Raw genomic sequence first — 12,916 nt, forward strand, 5'->3', positions numbered from 1 at the left:
ATATTAAAACGGTATAAATGATATCAGAAAAAAAAAGATAGCTCAAGCCGAAAACGCTTTATATACCATACTCAAGCATATTTGAATACTCAGTGCACGCCACCCTTAGAAAGGCATAGTCTGTTAGCAGCCAATAAATGTTCCCTCCCGCACTGATCTGCCAGCGTGCTAGTATACTTTCACTACATTTGCGCAAAGAGAAGGTAGGCTGCGTCCTGGCTCACTCGCGCTCCTATGAGAAGATTGAGAACAAACCTGCCAGCCCCTCAATTTCATCCACTTCCTGTAGTCAGCAATTCCATCCCAAAAAGGGGGGAAAGTGGAAGGAAGAATTTTACTAACAGTTCTAAATAAGGCGTACAGACGAGCTGGCTGATTTGGCCGTGCAGTTTGCTTGCAATTCGCCCCGCATGTAGGAACTTCTTGTACTGACCTACATGTTCAACCGAGTTCCCGTTAGCTTTTCGAAGAGTATCTGTGGACTGGGCTGATACCAAACAGTCCGTGCACCATTTGAGAAAGGATCTTATGGGAGAACGTAAAGTCGCGTCGAATAAAAGTTCTATCAATTCTGTGGCGACACGAGGACATCTAAAGGTCCGCTAACCTTCCTTTGGCCCTTTTCATGTACTGGAAAAATGAGATTTTGGCCCCTCTATCAGAGGGAAATCAATTTCTATCCGAAGGAGTTCCCTCAAAACAGGTAGGAATCTTGCAATGCCGATTTAAGATGATTTATCATTAATGTACTTTAAATAATTTGACAGAGAACAAGTTGTTGTTCTCACTAATGAATTCTTAATCCTAACTGTTTCCAAATGCCAACATGTTGCTTGGTTAACGCTGTGCTTCACTGCCAAGTTCTCCCGTATTATCTCGTGTCTGACGATTAAACGGCGGGTCTATTTTCATGGTAAAGTGATGTCAGAAGAATTTGTCCCGTTGTGTACAAAGATCAGCTGCACGCAACGCGATAGCGTCTCTGTTATGAATAGTGTGATTCTCAGTCCATCCTCTTCACATGCCAAGTCTGCAGAGAAAAATTAGATTTTAATTACTGCCATTAAAAATCAAATTTGCAATTCTTTGGGTGGCCCGCGGCTTTCTCTGATTGACAGTTGAAATTGACACTCTGGGGCCCTCTTATCGTGAGCATTTCAAGCTATTTGTAATTGCAGGTAGTTTATTTTTTTCAGCTCCCTGGTTTGCGTGGAAATACGATTACCCAAAGAGGTATGGGTTAAGTGTGGGGAAAAATCAATCCAGATTGAAATCGCTTCATTAAAAGCGGGGCTTTTGTTACATGGCACTAAATACGCCGTTAAATTCATTTTTATTGTTTTGAGCGCATATATAGCCCCGAGTGTGATGTCTAAGCGGGATGTGATGCTTGAGATGGCGCGCCGTGGGTTGACGTCGCCTTGCCGTTGAATTCTGTCTTGTAGGTGATCGCTCCAGACACACAGACTACACCGGGAGCATCGCGCTGCGTGGACACCCAACACGGACACGCAATGGTAAGTTATTTTTTATTTTATTTTTTACCAAGGCACATTCTAGATATGTAAAATGACACCAATCTAGTTATTTAGTCGTTTTCTTGCGTTACCTTTGTTTCTCCATTAGGCCATCAAGCAACTGTGCAACTTACAATTGTGGTGTAATGCTTACTCATAAATGCGTATATGTGTAATGCGTTTTACTTTAGTCTTTATTTTTTGTATTGAAACATACACCAAGTATTTAATAATGCATATCGAAACAGTAAATAGGGGATCTTTTTTTAAATATTTATTTTTCAATCAGTGCCCTGACTGTCCGTTTTCTCGATCTATTTTCGCTAAACCACTTAAAGGATACACACGCACCCAATAACCTATTTACCTAAAGTACAAGTTCGCGTTCGGTAATGAACTGAATTGTCTAACGTCTCAATACTCTTCTTAATTGCTTTGCCGTATTGCGTCGTAGTGCGATGCATAACCTCTCCTCGCTGTAACTTCACTATTATACTGTGAAGTAGACTACATACATTTCTTTACTAAAATCTTTCCTGTTTGTTTCAGTCACACTCTGACGGGGAGTCTCAAAGATCGAATATGGAAAAAGAGGACACGCGTTCTTCGCCAAGTCCCCCGTCAACTCCATCCATCTGCTCGCCCACGTCCACTGTCTCTTCCGTTCCCTCCACCGGGAAGAACATGTGCGCCAGTTGCGGACTGGAGATCTTGGACAGATATCTTCTCAAGGTACGACAATGCGCGAGACTGTTCATTCTTTTTGAAGGCCGTAATGGGAAGAATTGTAAGCGTGTTGTGCTATGAGCAAACCACCAGTGTACCACAGCAGTCTGAGCAATCTGACGATAGATGCACTTGAGGGTCTTAGTTGTTAACAGTCGTTTATTTTTTATTACTTATCTGAATTATACATTTGTATTTGTTTATATTTTCCTTTATGAAGTAAATTGTAATTATGTACATACTGGATTGTTTATTAAAAATGGTTATTTTGTATCTTAGTTATCAGGCCATTGATTCTGACAAGGCTAACATGTTCAACGATATACAATTAAAAAAACTGAGCGCTGTGTACTCATCGCTGGTGCAAACGTCTGCCTCCCTGCTCGCGTGTGCTCGCGTGCTACTAAGTTAAACAACCAGGCGTGTTTTTCAGGAAGTGTGTGGTAACAGAGACGATCACTAGTTCGCAATCTGCAGTGGTTTGTCTTCTGTCTTTTCGGAAACTAATAAAACAATGAATGAACAAATGTGAATTAGTACTGTTTATTAGCGTAAATATAGACAGTATAAACCTTTTCAGAATGCATAACATGAGCTTTTTAAATTAATGAATTGTAAACATGAAAACACAAATGTATAATGTTCTATGTATTTTACTAATATCCATGTTATTATTTAAGACTGTAATGTCAGAGCTGAATAACATTTCATGTGCTAAGTTAAAATAAACTGCAATTTAATACTCAAAGGTTTTAGCTATAAGAGTTAATCTAACTGTAAATGTGAACAATTGTAAATCTATGCAATAAATCCACTAATTTAATACTTTTTAAAAACTAACAATTTCATAACAGAAAAACGTTTTAACAAACACTGGAAATATACGGTTTTGTTCATGAATGACCAGCATGCTCAAAATACAAGACATCACTAATAGTGTTAGTGTAATGCGTTAAATTAATTAAATTATAGAAAATTTGCCATTCGCAAATGCTGCATTCCAGCCACTCTCTCAAAGGTTACACAGACGCCTAAAAGCAGATAAAATATGTCGTTCAAGTAACAAATCGAAAAGATCAACATTTTCATTTGTATATATTTTTTTAAGTTTTATTATTATTACTATTATTATTATTATTATTATTATTATTGTTGTTGTTGTTACTACTACTACTACTAATAATAATAATAATAATCGCTTTGTTTTTTGCAGGTCAATAATCTGATTTGGCACGTGAGGTGTTTAGAGTGTTCTGTCTGCAGGACCTCGTTGCGTCAGCACAGCAGCTGCTACATCAAAAATAAGGAGATCTTCTGTAAAATGGATTATTTCAGGTAGGGTAAGTTTTTTTACTTTATCTTGGAATATCTTCACTGTAAAAGGCCGGACGTTGAGCCAGCAGACGGCCGCTTTTCGCTTTTGCAAGGTTTTCTTTCCACGTTTTAAACCTAATGAGAATTGCGGATTATTGACGTATAAGATGCGTGCGTAGCATTTTACTATTTTAATCATTCTTTTTGATAAATCCATAAATTAGAAGGGTCGAATATATATTTAAAGGAACATTTGTTTTAGTAGCATATAATTGTCTATTATTCGTTAAGATATTGCTTTATTTCTTTAATGAAACTGAGATCTTTTTCTAATAAAATCTGGGTATCGGGGCTTTTTAATTTTGACGTTGCATGGTCTCTACTCGATAAAAAGAAATGATCGACTTTGTCAATATGCGACTTTTAGAACAATAGAGAATTTTTGACACGTTTTTCTCTAAATGTTTTCGTGTGAAGCTGACGTGATCCATCTACTGGCCAATAAAAATGGGCATGACTGTTGGAGGCGATATTTCACTGCCTTGATTATATAGAAGTTGTTTTATTACCACTTCAGAAACATATATAATAAAATAATAAATGCTTTTTAAAATTAATGCAAAAGAATGACATGTTTATCTAAGATTGCCATTCTAAATATCTGCACTCTGAAAAGAAGATTATATCCTAATTATCATTTTTAAAAGGGCCCAGATCTTGCTTCTCATCTCATAATCAAGATATAGACAATTCATACTCAAATATATAAATGTTTCCATCAATCTGTTATACAGCCACTAAAATGTGATGGTTGCTGAGTAAATGATTTGAGAGGGCAAAGCTGTGAAATTGTCTTCAGGATGTTAGAGGCTGTGATATGTGGTGATTGCAGAGCACGCGCTCCTGACTCTGAATGGCAGGAGGATATTGGCCTGCCTTCCCGTCTCATTCACAGGCCGCGTGTGAAGTGACTGGCCCCCTTTACAGCTGATACTGCATTTTAGAGGAACGTTTGTTTTCTCTGTTAGGGCCAATAATCTGAAGTGATGCTCCACATGATGGGGTTTCAATGCCCTGCTCTCCATACAGCCACAGTGGAACTGCAGAAGCGACGACGCTCTCGCTGGCTCGATGGACGTCAGTTTGTCACTTAGAGCAAGGCTGAGGTGCTGCCGGTATGGCAGTGATAGCAGGCTGTAGTTGTCATTCTGGTGCCAGATGCAGGGCATGGTGTTAATGCAGGTGTGTTTCTCTGAGGGAGAACTTCTGTGTGCAGCCTTGCCTCTGAATATCCATCTTTTTTTGAAGATGGGGAAAAAAAGTACCATTTTGTCAGTGTATAAAAACAAACTGAACTAAACACTATTAATAACATGTATGCTAAGATAATAAAGTGTCTTCAGTGTATTTTTTTCATCATATGGTAATTTTATAAATAACAATTTTTACTCTGTGATGGTACTGATTATCCTTTGGTGATTATAATGTCAGTATTTTTTCCCCCACATCATTTGTTTATAGAGTCTTGTTTATAGAAGAACATATGTTAGAATGCGAAGCATTTTGAGTATTTATAAAAAGACTTTTTGTCTTTTGTTCAAAAAGGATGTCTTCAAGAAATCCTTTGGTGTTTTGGGAAAAAGCTTAACCTCAGCTTTACTTTTTAAAACAATTTAAAATCGCTACAGGGGTATGCTAATTTCACCATTACCAATCAGCTCATAAAAAGTATAACTCAATAATTGTTGTTGCACACACAATTCCACAGGTCTGGCAAATTTTGTCTTTTTCAGCCATTTAGATAGTTAACCTTTTTTAATTTGTGTGAAGGCCCTGTATATTATGGTATTAGGGGAGCATTGACATAGGCACAGAATGGACTGACTCTGTTAGATATTCATGTAAACAAGGCAAAGGGGGCCGTAATAGTTTCAAGTTGTCAAGGAGCCAAGCATTTAGTGACTTCATAAAGCTTGCCGCCTGAGGATCAGTGTTTTGCATGTTTTGAAGGTGACACAGGAAGCCTGGTCCTGGATGCTTTCGTCTGCTTCTGTTCTGATAGTACAGGTGTATATATCCTTGTTTTATATTTGATAGAGCTGATATATCCTCATTTCATATTTGACCTGACTGACATTCTAACAGAAAAACACATTTATAAGATGTTATATTTACCAATATATAACATGCTTACTAATTTAAATGTCTCAGACTTACCAAAATACATAATTTGGTAAGAATGTGGTCAATGCAGTAATTACAATGTTTTTTACCCTCTCAGTATTTTATGGGTAGTCTGAAACCATGGTTATTATTATTTATTTATTTTTGCTGAAAGGCTCACAGAGCTGCTTTTGGTGTTCTGTAATCTATTATAATTTCCGTTATCCAGTGTAGCCATCATGGAGATTACATTTCTGAAAGCAAATTCTATTACATTCAAATCATGGAGGTATACATAGATATTGTTTGTGCTGTGGTTCCTAAAATCATTAACAGTAAGGAATATCTCAGTCATGAGACATAAAGTATACGCTGGTGCACTGTGAGAAAGTAATTCAAGTATTAAAGAGAAATGGTAAATGGTAAGTTATTTGATCACAGTAGCTTCTGCTGCTCGGGAATGGTCTTGTTTTATGCAGTGTCATTGAGTTTGCATGTGCTAGCCCCAACTGGCTGTGGCTGCAAATGCTGCACTGATGCAGAGTCCATGGTGGTACCGTGTTGACGCCAGTTCTGAGAGGGAGGAGGCAGCAGCCTTCATGGTCATCTGCATTTTATCTGAAGCTAAAGAGACAAGCTCCCTTGAGGGAAATGTGGCAAGATACTGTGAACAAGCATATACAGTGTGGGCAAATAGGCTGAATATTCTCCATAGAATTACCAGAGATCTGTCATAGACTTCAGTGATCCCTTGCTCCATGAACATCAATGTTAAATTACCACCTGAGATATAGAGTGGAGAACAATTTAAGAGCATAGAGTGTACTGGACACCGATACAGGACTGTCATCAGATTTGCTGTGGAGCAGAGCTACATGTTTTACATGTCTGAGTGGAATCTTGGTGCTTGGCAGGAAAAAAGACAGGAGGTGGATGTCTCGCTTGTGTCAGTCTCTCATCTTTGCCAGACTGACAGCTGGTCTAATCGAGTATAATTGCAGGAAATCAGAGTGGGTTTGCTCTGTGCTGGGGGTTGCTGGGGGGAGTAGTAGATTTGGCTGAGGGGGAACAGGACAGGCTATGTCTGACTATGTTAAGTGGATAAACAATAACAGCCACAGGCTTTAGAGGTGTGAGCGGAGGGCCACACAGGACGCTGTAGAGGGCAGCTGATCAGAGGAGCAGTGTGGAATCAGAGAGGTTCTCCACAGCACTAACGCTGGTGGAGGAAGGAGAGTCAGTCACGCAGAACAGCCCTCTGTTCAGTGTACTGAGGCTCTGCTGCAGGTTAGAGGCATACAGGGGTCAACAGGCAAGGGGACAAGTCTCATGAGAGGTGTTTAAGTGGAATAATTTGTATGTGCTTTTTTTGAATTTGGAAAACAACAAAGTTTGAAAATGTTTATTTAGTTCCCTAAAATGCATTAAACTAATTTCAAGTGGGTTCAAATACCAGGTGTTATGCAGGCTCTGAGTATGTCAGTGAAATCCCAGAAGAGACAGGTCACTGTCAGGAGATTTGCTATAGATTAGAGTGCTCACATAGTATATCAGCATTAATCCCCCGGGTGTGTCCTTCATTGGCTCTGTCTTTACTGCAGTCCTGTAGGTGAGGGAGTGTGGCGCGCGTGGAATGCTCTCAGGCATCAGGACTGTCCCCTGGTGAGTCATGAACAGCAGGACAGAAGTAAATCCAGAACCAACAGCAGGAAGTACAATCAGACTCGCTGTACAAAAACGATTGCACTTTTATAGAGAGGGGTTTTTGTTGTTTTAATTGCATTTCTGAAAGGTTCCTGTGGCAAGCGAGATGTCATGAAGGATTTCAGCAGGGTTCCAGATTCCTTTCTAAACAGTCCTTTGAAATGCATCATTGCGCAGATGTTGTTTTCTTTGTCTATATGACGGTGTCAGAGTCTGGTTAGTAAAGTACACAAAAATCCTTTGAATAGTCTTGTAGACCTGTATAGGTCTTTCAGACGTATTGTATGTAGTAATACTGAACAAATATGCAAAAGGCTGAACATTTCAAACCTCTGTTGGTGAAGATATACTGTTTGATAAGCCATGTAGTGGCTGTAGTAGAACTGTTGTATTTGTTTGTTGCATGAAAATCTACAATGTTTAGTGTTGCTGCCTAATTTTCATTTATGGCATTTAGCTGACACTTTTATCCAAAGTGACTTACAATTATGACTGATCACAACTTGAGCAGTTAAGGGTTAAGGGCCTTGCTCAGGGGCCCAACAGAGGCTCCTTGGTGGTGCTGGTGCTTGAACTGACAACCTGCCGATTACTAGTCAAGTACCTTAGCCACTGAGCTACCACTCCCCTGAATGCTGCAGTATTTTGTTAGAGATGAGTACAGACCACTCTTGATTGTGACATTCTGGATCCACTCTTCCTCTAATTCTTGCACAATTTCAGAGAGGTTTAACAATCAATGAATCTCCTTCTTTAAAAACATTTAGGGACATTGTTTGAAGCTATCTGTGAGGCTCTCTATCCTAGTATGATGTTATCTTCAGAGAACCATCCCCCCTAACCCAAAAGGCCCTTCTGCCAGGGTTCCAGCATGTAAGGCTAGTGTCATCACTCTTGGGACAAAGGAGAATGGGGAGGCTCAACCAAATCAGTCAGTTTGATATCCCACATTTCTCGGCAGCTGGAGGAGGTGGTGCACGACACTTTGTTTACACAAGCACTCTGTGTGCCAGAGGTGTGGCGGTGGGCTGAGGCCGTGAGCTGGGGGCTGGCTTTTGGGACGCTCGTACAAGCTGGGCCATCTGCAGAGCATTAGTCTTAGCTACCACCATTAGCATGCCAAACCACATTGATCCTCTTCTGCCTAGAACCCTAGAACCCTAGAACCATTGCTTGGTCATGTCTGAAGTCTGGGGTAGAGTGGCTACACTCAGACTGGGCCCATCAAAACAACACCTACCATGACAGACTGTACCTCTGATGCTTCTGTGCATTTCAAAGCAGACTGCTACTAACGGCTGTAAATCAGTACTTGTGGATGCTTGCATTAGGACTCTCCTGGAGGTCTTTGCACAGTATACAATGTTTGCATATAGAAAAAGGAGGTTTCATTTAAATACTGCGAAACACTTAAAATGTATTACAGCTGGTAAGAATACCTTGCATAACATTAACAAAACCTGCTGGTCCCAGTTGGTTCATTTCACTGATGTCCTGTCACAACCAGTGTCAACACCCTGTACTCATTCATGCACATAGTCCTAGCTGTGTTGGGCCAAAATGCTGAAAAGCAGTATTTAATATCAATTATAAAATTAAAATCAAAATCCATTCAAAGATAGTAAATAAGACATATTATAAGAGGCTGGAGCAGGTAAACACTGTGCTGTCCACTTGGACTGTTAGCGGTTATGCACGGTGAGAACAGTCCTTGGATATGCAGAACTGCAGCTGCTAACTGTTCTTGGTGTGATGTACAGAAAGCTCTGGCTGTCAGTTTCAACCTCTTTGTGGATGCATTCTAGAGATTGTTTTATATCATTATTTTTATCTTTTTCTCCTAGAAACAAGGTACAAAGCTTGCATAATAAAGTCATTTTACTGATCAAGTTGTGGAGAAAATGGTTGCTGACATAGGAAACTTATTAAAACAAATTGAGTACTCTGCACATTAAAGAGTACAGAGCGTACTTCTATTGGATTGAGTCCCATGCAATTAAAATAACAAACTGAGTAGCAGGCGCATGAGTTTTTAAGAGGTTGGCTCTAATCTTCCACAGAGCACTGATGTGCTGAGCCCTGTTTCTCTCTATTGCAGTAGGTTTGGTACTAAGTGTGCACGCTGCGGCCGGCAGATCTACGCCAGTGACTGGGTAAGGCGTGCGCGTGGTAACGCCTACCACCTGGCTTGTTTCGCTTGCTTCTCCTGCAAGCGGCAGCTCTCCACCGGTGAGGAGTTCGGCCTGGTCGAGGAGAAGGTGCTCTGCAGAATCCACTACGACACCATGGTGGAGAACCTGAAACGGGCTGCCGAGAGCGGTGAGTGTGTGTGTGTGTGTGTGTGTGTGTGTGAGAGAGAGAGAGAGAGAGAGAGAGAGAGAGAGTGTGTGTGAGAGCGAGAAAGTGTGTTTGTTTTGTGTGTGTGTGTGTGTGTGTGTGTCTGTGTGTGTGAGAGAGAGAGCAGCAGAGAGAGAGTATGAGAGACAAAGAAAAAAGAGTGTCTGAAAGAAAAAGTGCGTTACAGTATATCAGCATCTAGGCTTAGCTAGACACACATTTCCTTCCATAATATTTGCATTATGACTGTAGTACATATTTAATCCAGAAAGACTCTATATAACAAAAAGCAAAATTCCAGAGCAGGTTTATATGCGTTAGAAAAACAACTTGTCATCTTTAGACCCTGTGTCCTTATATGAAGACACTGGAAATTTTCTATGAAAATAAACTTGCTTTAAACTTGACATCATTCTCACAAAATACTTCCTTAGGGTCTATAAATATGTCCCACTAGCTACAAAAAGCAAGATGAAATTAACATGTAACTAGCAAACAATAACAGAGTCCCTTTCCCAACATAGTGCAGTTTCCCAACATAGTGCTATATATATATATATATATATATATATATATATATATATATATAGAGAGAGAGAGAGAGAGAGAGAGAGAGAGAGAGAGAGAGAGAAAGAGAGAGAGAGAAAGGGAGAGATTTGATTCATTCCCTTTTCCACATAGGAAGTGGCCTCACGCTGGAGGGGGCGGTGCCATCAGAGCAGGACAGCCAGCCGAAACCTGCCAAACGGGCTCGCACCTCCTTTACTGCTGAACAGCTGCAGGTCAGAATCACTGACTCCTAAACAACTGTTGCAGCATCAGGCTAACAGTCGCCTATATGCTTTAGTTATATATGCTCTGAGTTCAGTCAGCATTCAGAAGAATCACAGAGCGGTTAATGCAACTCTGTATCAATGTTTTTGACTGTTCATGTGCAGGTTATGCAGGCTCAGTTTGCGCAGGACAACAACCCAGACGCTCAGACGCTGCAGAAACTGGCTGACATGACGGGGCTCAGCAGACGAGTCATACAGGTGAGCAGCACACACACCAAAACTTCCTTTCTCTGTCTCACACGCAAAAACTCCTTCTCCCACTCACAAGCTAAAGATCTCTCTCTGACATGCTAAAACTCTCTCCCTCTCTCACTATACTTCTCTCTTGGCCTTTCTGTTCCACAATCCTTCTCTTGCTTTAACACTTTCTGCCCTGTTCTCCTTTCCTTTTTCTCTGTTGCTGTCTCTCCATCCTTTTATCCTCTCTGAGTCTTACATGCTCATGCCTCAGTACGCCCCTCCATTTTGTGAGTCCAGTACCTGACTTCACTCCATAACAGATGCTCTTTTCCCAGGTTTGGTTCCAGAACTGCCGGGCGAGACACAAAAAGCACACTCCGCAGCACAGTGGCCCGGCGCAGGGCCACCCACAGGCACGCATGCCTCCCTCACTGAGCGACGAGCTGCATTACTCGCCTTTTGGCAGCCCGGAGAGAGCACGCATGGTTGCTCTACATGGCTACATTGACAGTGAGTGGTATCCTCCGCACCTGAGGAGAAATAAAACTATTAGTACTCGCATGTTCTTCTTTTAATTTTACCTGCAACCAATATATTACAGGTTAATGGATATTATGCCAGGACCAACATAATTTAAGTTGTTGGAGTAGTTTGTTCTAAAAATGCATATGAACAAAGGGAAAAAGAGATAAATTATTTATTTGTCTACATGACTGTCCTAATCTACTGTTTTGTTGTGCTGTGTGCATGTGTATGTGTACAGGTCATCCATTCTCAGTGCTGACCACGCAGAGTCTCCCTCATCAGGCCATGTCTCTGCCCCAGCTCCCCCTCAGCCGCTAACGCCCACAACCACGGCGACCCCTGGGCCCTCAGACTTTGACCTCCTACTCCAACTATCCACCACTGCTCTACCGAACTCCAGAGGTCACGTCTGGCTGAACAACAGGGTCGCAGTCCCTCATGCTCTAAACCTCCATCCAAGGAATTGGGATGCTTCCTCTGGCTTTTCAGCGGACTGGATTTTCCTCACCTACAGGCTGTGCTGTTTGGTCGAAGGAAACTCACAGCTGGGAGCTAGTATTTGGAGACTGGAGTGGTCACCTGTTGAGCTGGACCTTACGGTGGGAACAGGACCAGAGTTTGGACCAATAACCTGGTCCCTGAGTGCACACCAACAAACATTATGAGAAACGGCATTCCTGACTACTCTTGCTGCGATTGGAACTCTCTCTCAGTGTTGGGAGAACCCACTGCTACAGGACTGCAAAAAGTGCACAGCCACTGTGAGCTGTGGAAGGGGAACAGGAGGCATCATGGGATCATTTGGTAAGATGACTTTTGTTTCTTGCTGGTTTTCCTTTGCTCTGAGAATGATGATGCTTCTTCTCTGAGTGTTGTGCTGAAGACGGATCCACAGAACAGATGCTAACTCTCTCTTCATCTGTCTGTCTGTCTGGGTGAAGCATGCAGACTAGCTAGTGGATTTATCAATGAAGGATCTGTCAGTGATTTCCTCACCTGCTAGCATCTGCACTCTCTCATTTAAAAAATAAAAATCTCCAGGATGTTCTGTCCAGACATAGAGGTTGAATTGAGTAGCTTGACAAAATTCAAAGTTCACATTTTTAAAATCAGACTTTATATTATAATTATTTTTGGTAATTTCAATTTCATTTAATTCAATTTCAGAAACTGGCTGTGTCTAAACTGGAAAAAGCTAAGTTGTCAAATAAAATAAAATGTTTTGGATCCCCACATGAACAAAGTGGATTATTACTTCAATTTATGAGGGTTCATTAGATTTCATTCTGCTCTGGCAAAGGTCATCACACTATGAGAGTGATATTAAATGGGATATAATTTTCCCCATACAAATTCTGTAATTTGTTAGGATAGTTTGATTTTTTAATTAGCAATTTTGTATACATGTAAGAACCAGAGGGAATGAATGAGAATGGGAAAGAGGGAAAGACAGAGAAAGAGAGAAAGAGAGAGAGAGAGAGAGAGAGAGAGAGAGAGAGAGAGAGAGAGAGAGAGAGAGAGAGCATCAAAAGTTAGAAAAAAAGCATCAGAAAAACATAGATGATTACATGTAAAAAAAATGTACATGTATTTTTTATTAAATCAGTGTCCTAA

At 40.8% G+C, this 12,916-nt stretch overlaps 1 protein-coding gene across 1 annotated transcript; it reads left to right on the forward strand.

Moving 5' to 3' along the window:
* The first annotated feature begins 206 nt into the window (after positions 1–206).
* Positions 207–12,806, forward strand: lhx6a (LIM homeobox 6a). Its single transcript, XM_027006957.3, has 9 exons — positions 207–703; positions 1,446–1,517; positions 2,067–2,249; positions 3,457–3,578; positions 9,523–9,743; positions 10,443–10,543; positions 10,700–10,795; positions 11,113–11,287; positions 11,541–12,806. The coding sequence occupies exons 1-9, from the start codon at positions 626–628 to the stop codon at positions 11,618–11,620; spliced, it is 1,128 nt and encodes a 375-aa protein (XP_026862758.2). The 5' UTR covers positions 207–625; the 3' UTR covers positions 11,621–12,806.
* Positions 12,807–12,916: the final 110 nt, after the last annotated feature.

This window comes from Electrophorus electricus, chromosome 19, assembly GCF_041902795.1.
Source record: "Electrophorus electricus isolate QZ-2024a chromosome 19, ASM4190279v1, whole genome shotgun sequence".
Classification (NCBI taxonomy): Eukaryota; Metazoa; Chordata; class Actinopteri; order Gymnotiformes; family Gymnotidae; genus Electrophorus; species Electrophorus electricus.

What these genes read in the sequence shown, in the direction of transcription:
- lhx6a (XM_027006957.3), top strand. Translation starts at nt 626, where the DNA reads ATGTACTGGAAAAATGAGATTTTGGCCCCTCTATCAGAGGGAAATCAA. An exon ending in CCCAACACGGACACGCAATG is followed by an intron (nt 1,518 to 2,066) that starts GTAAGTTATTTT and finishes TGTTTGTTTCAG; the next exon opens with TCACACTCTGACGGGGAGTC. An exon ending in TCAGCAGACGAGTCATACAG is followed by an intron (nt 10,796 to 11,112) that starts GTGAGCAGCACA and finishes CTCTTTTCCCAG; the next exon opens with GTTTGGTTCCAGAACTGCCG.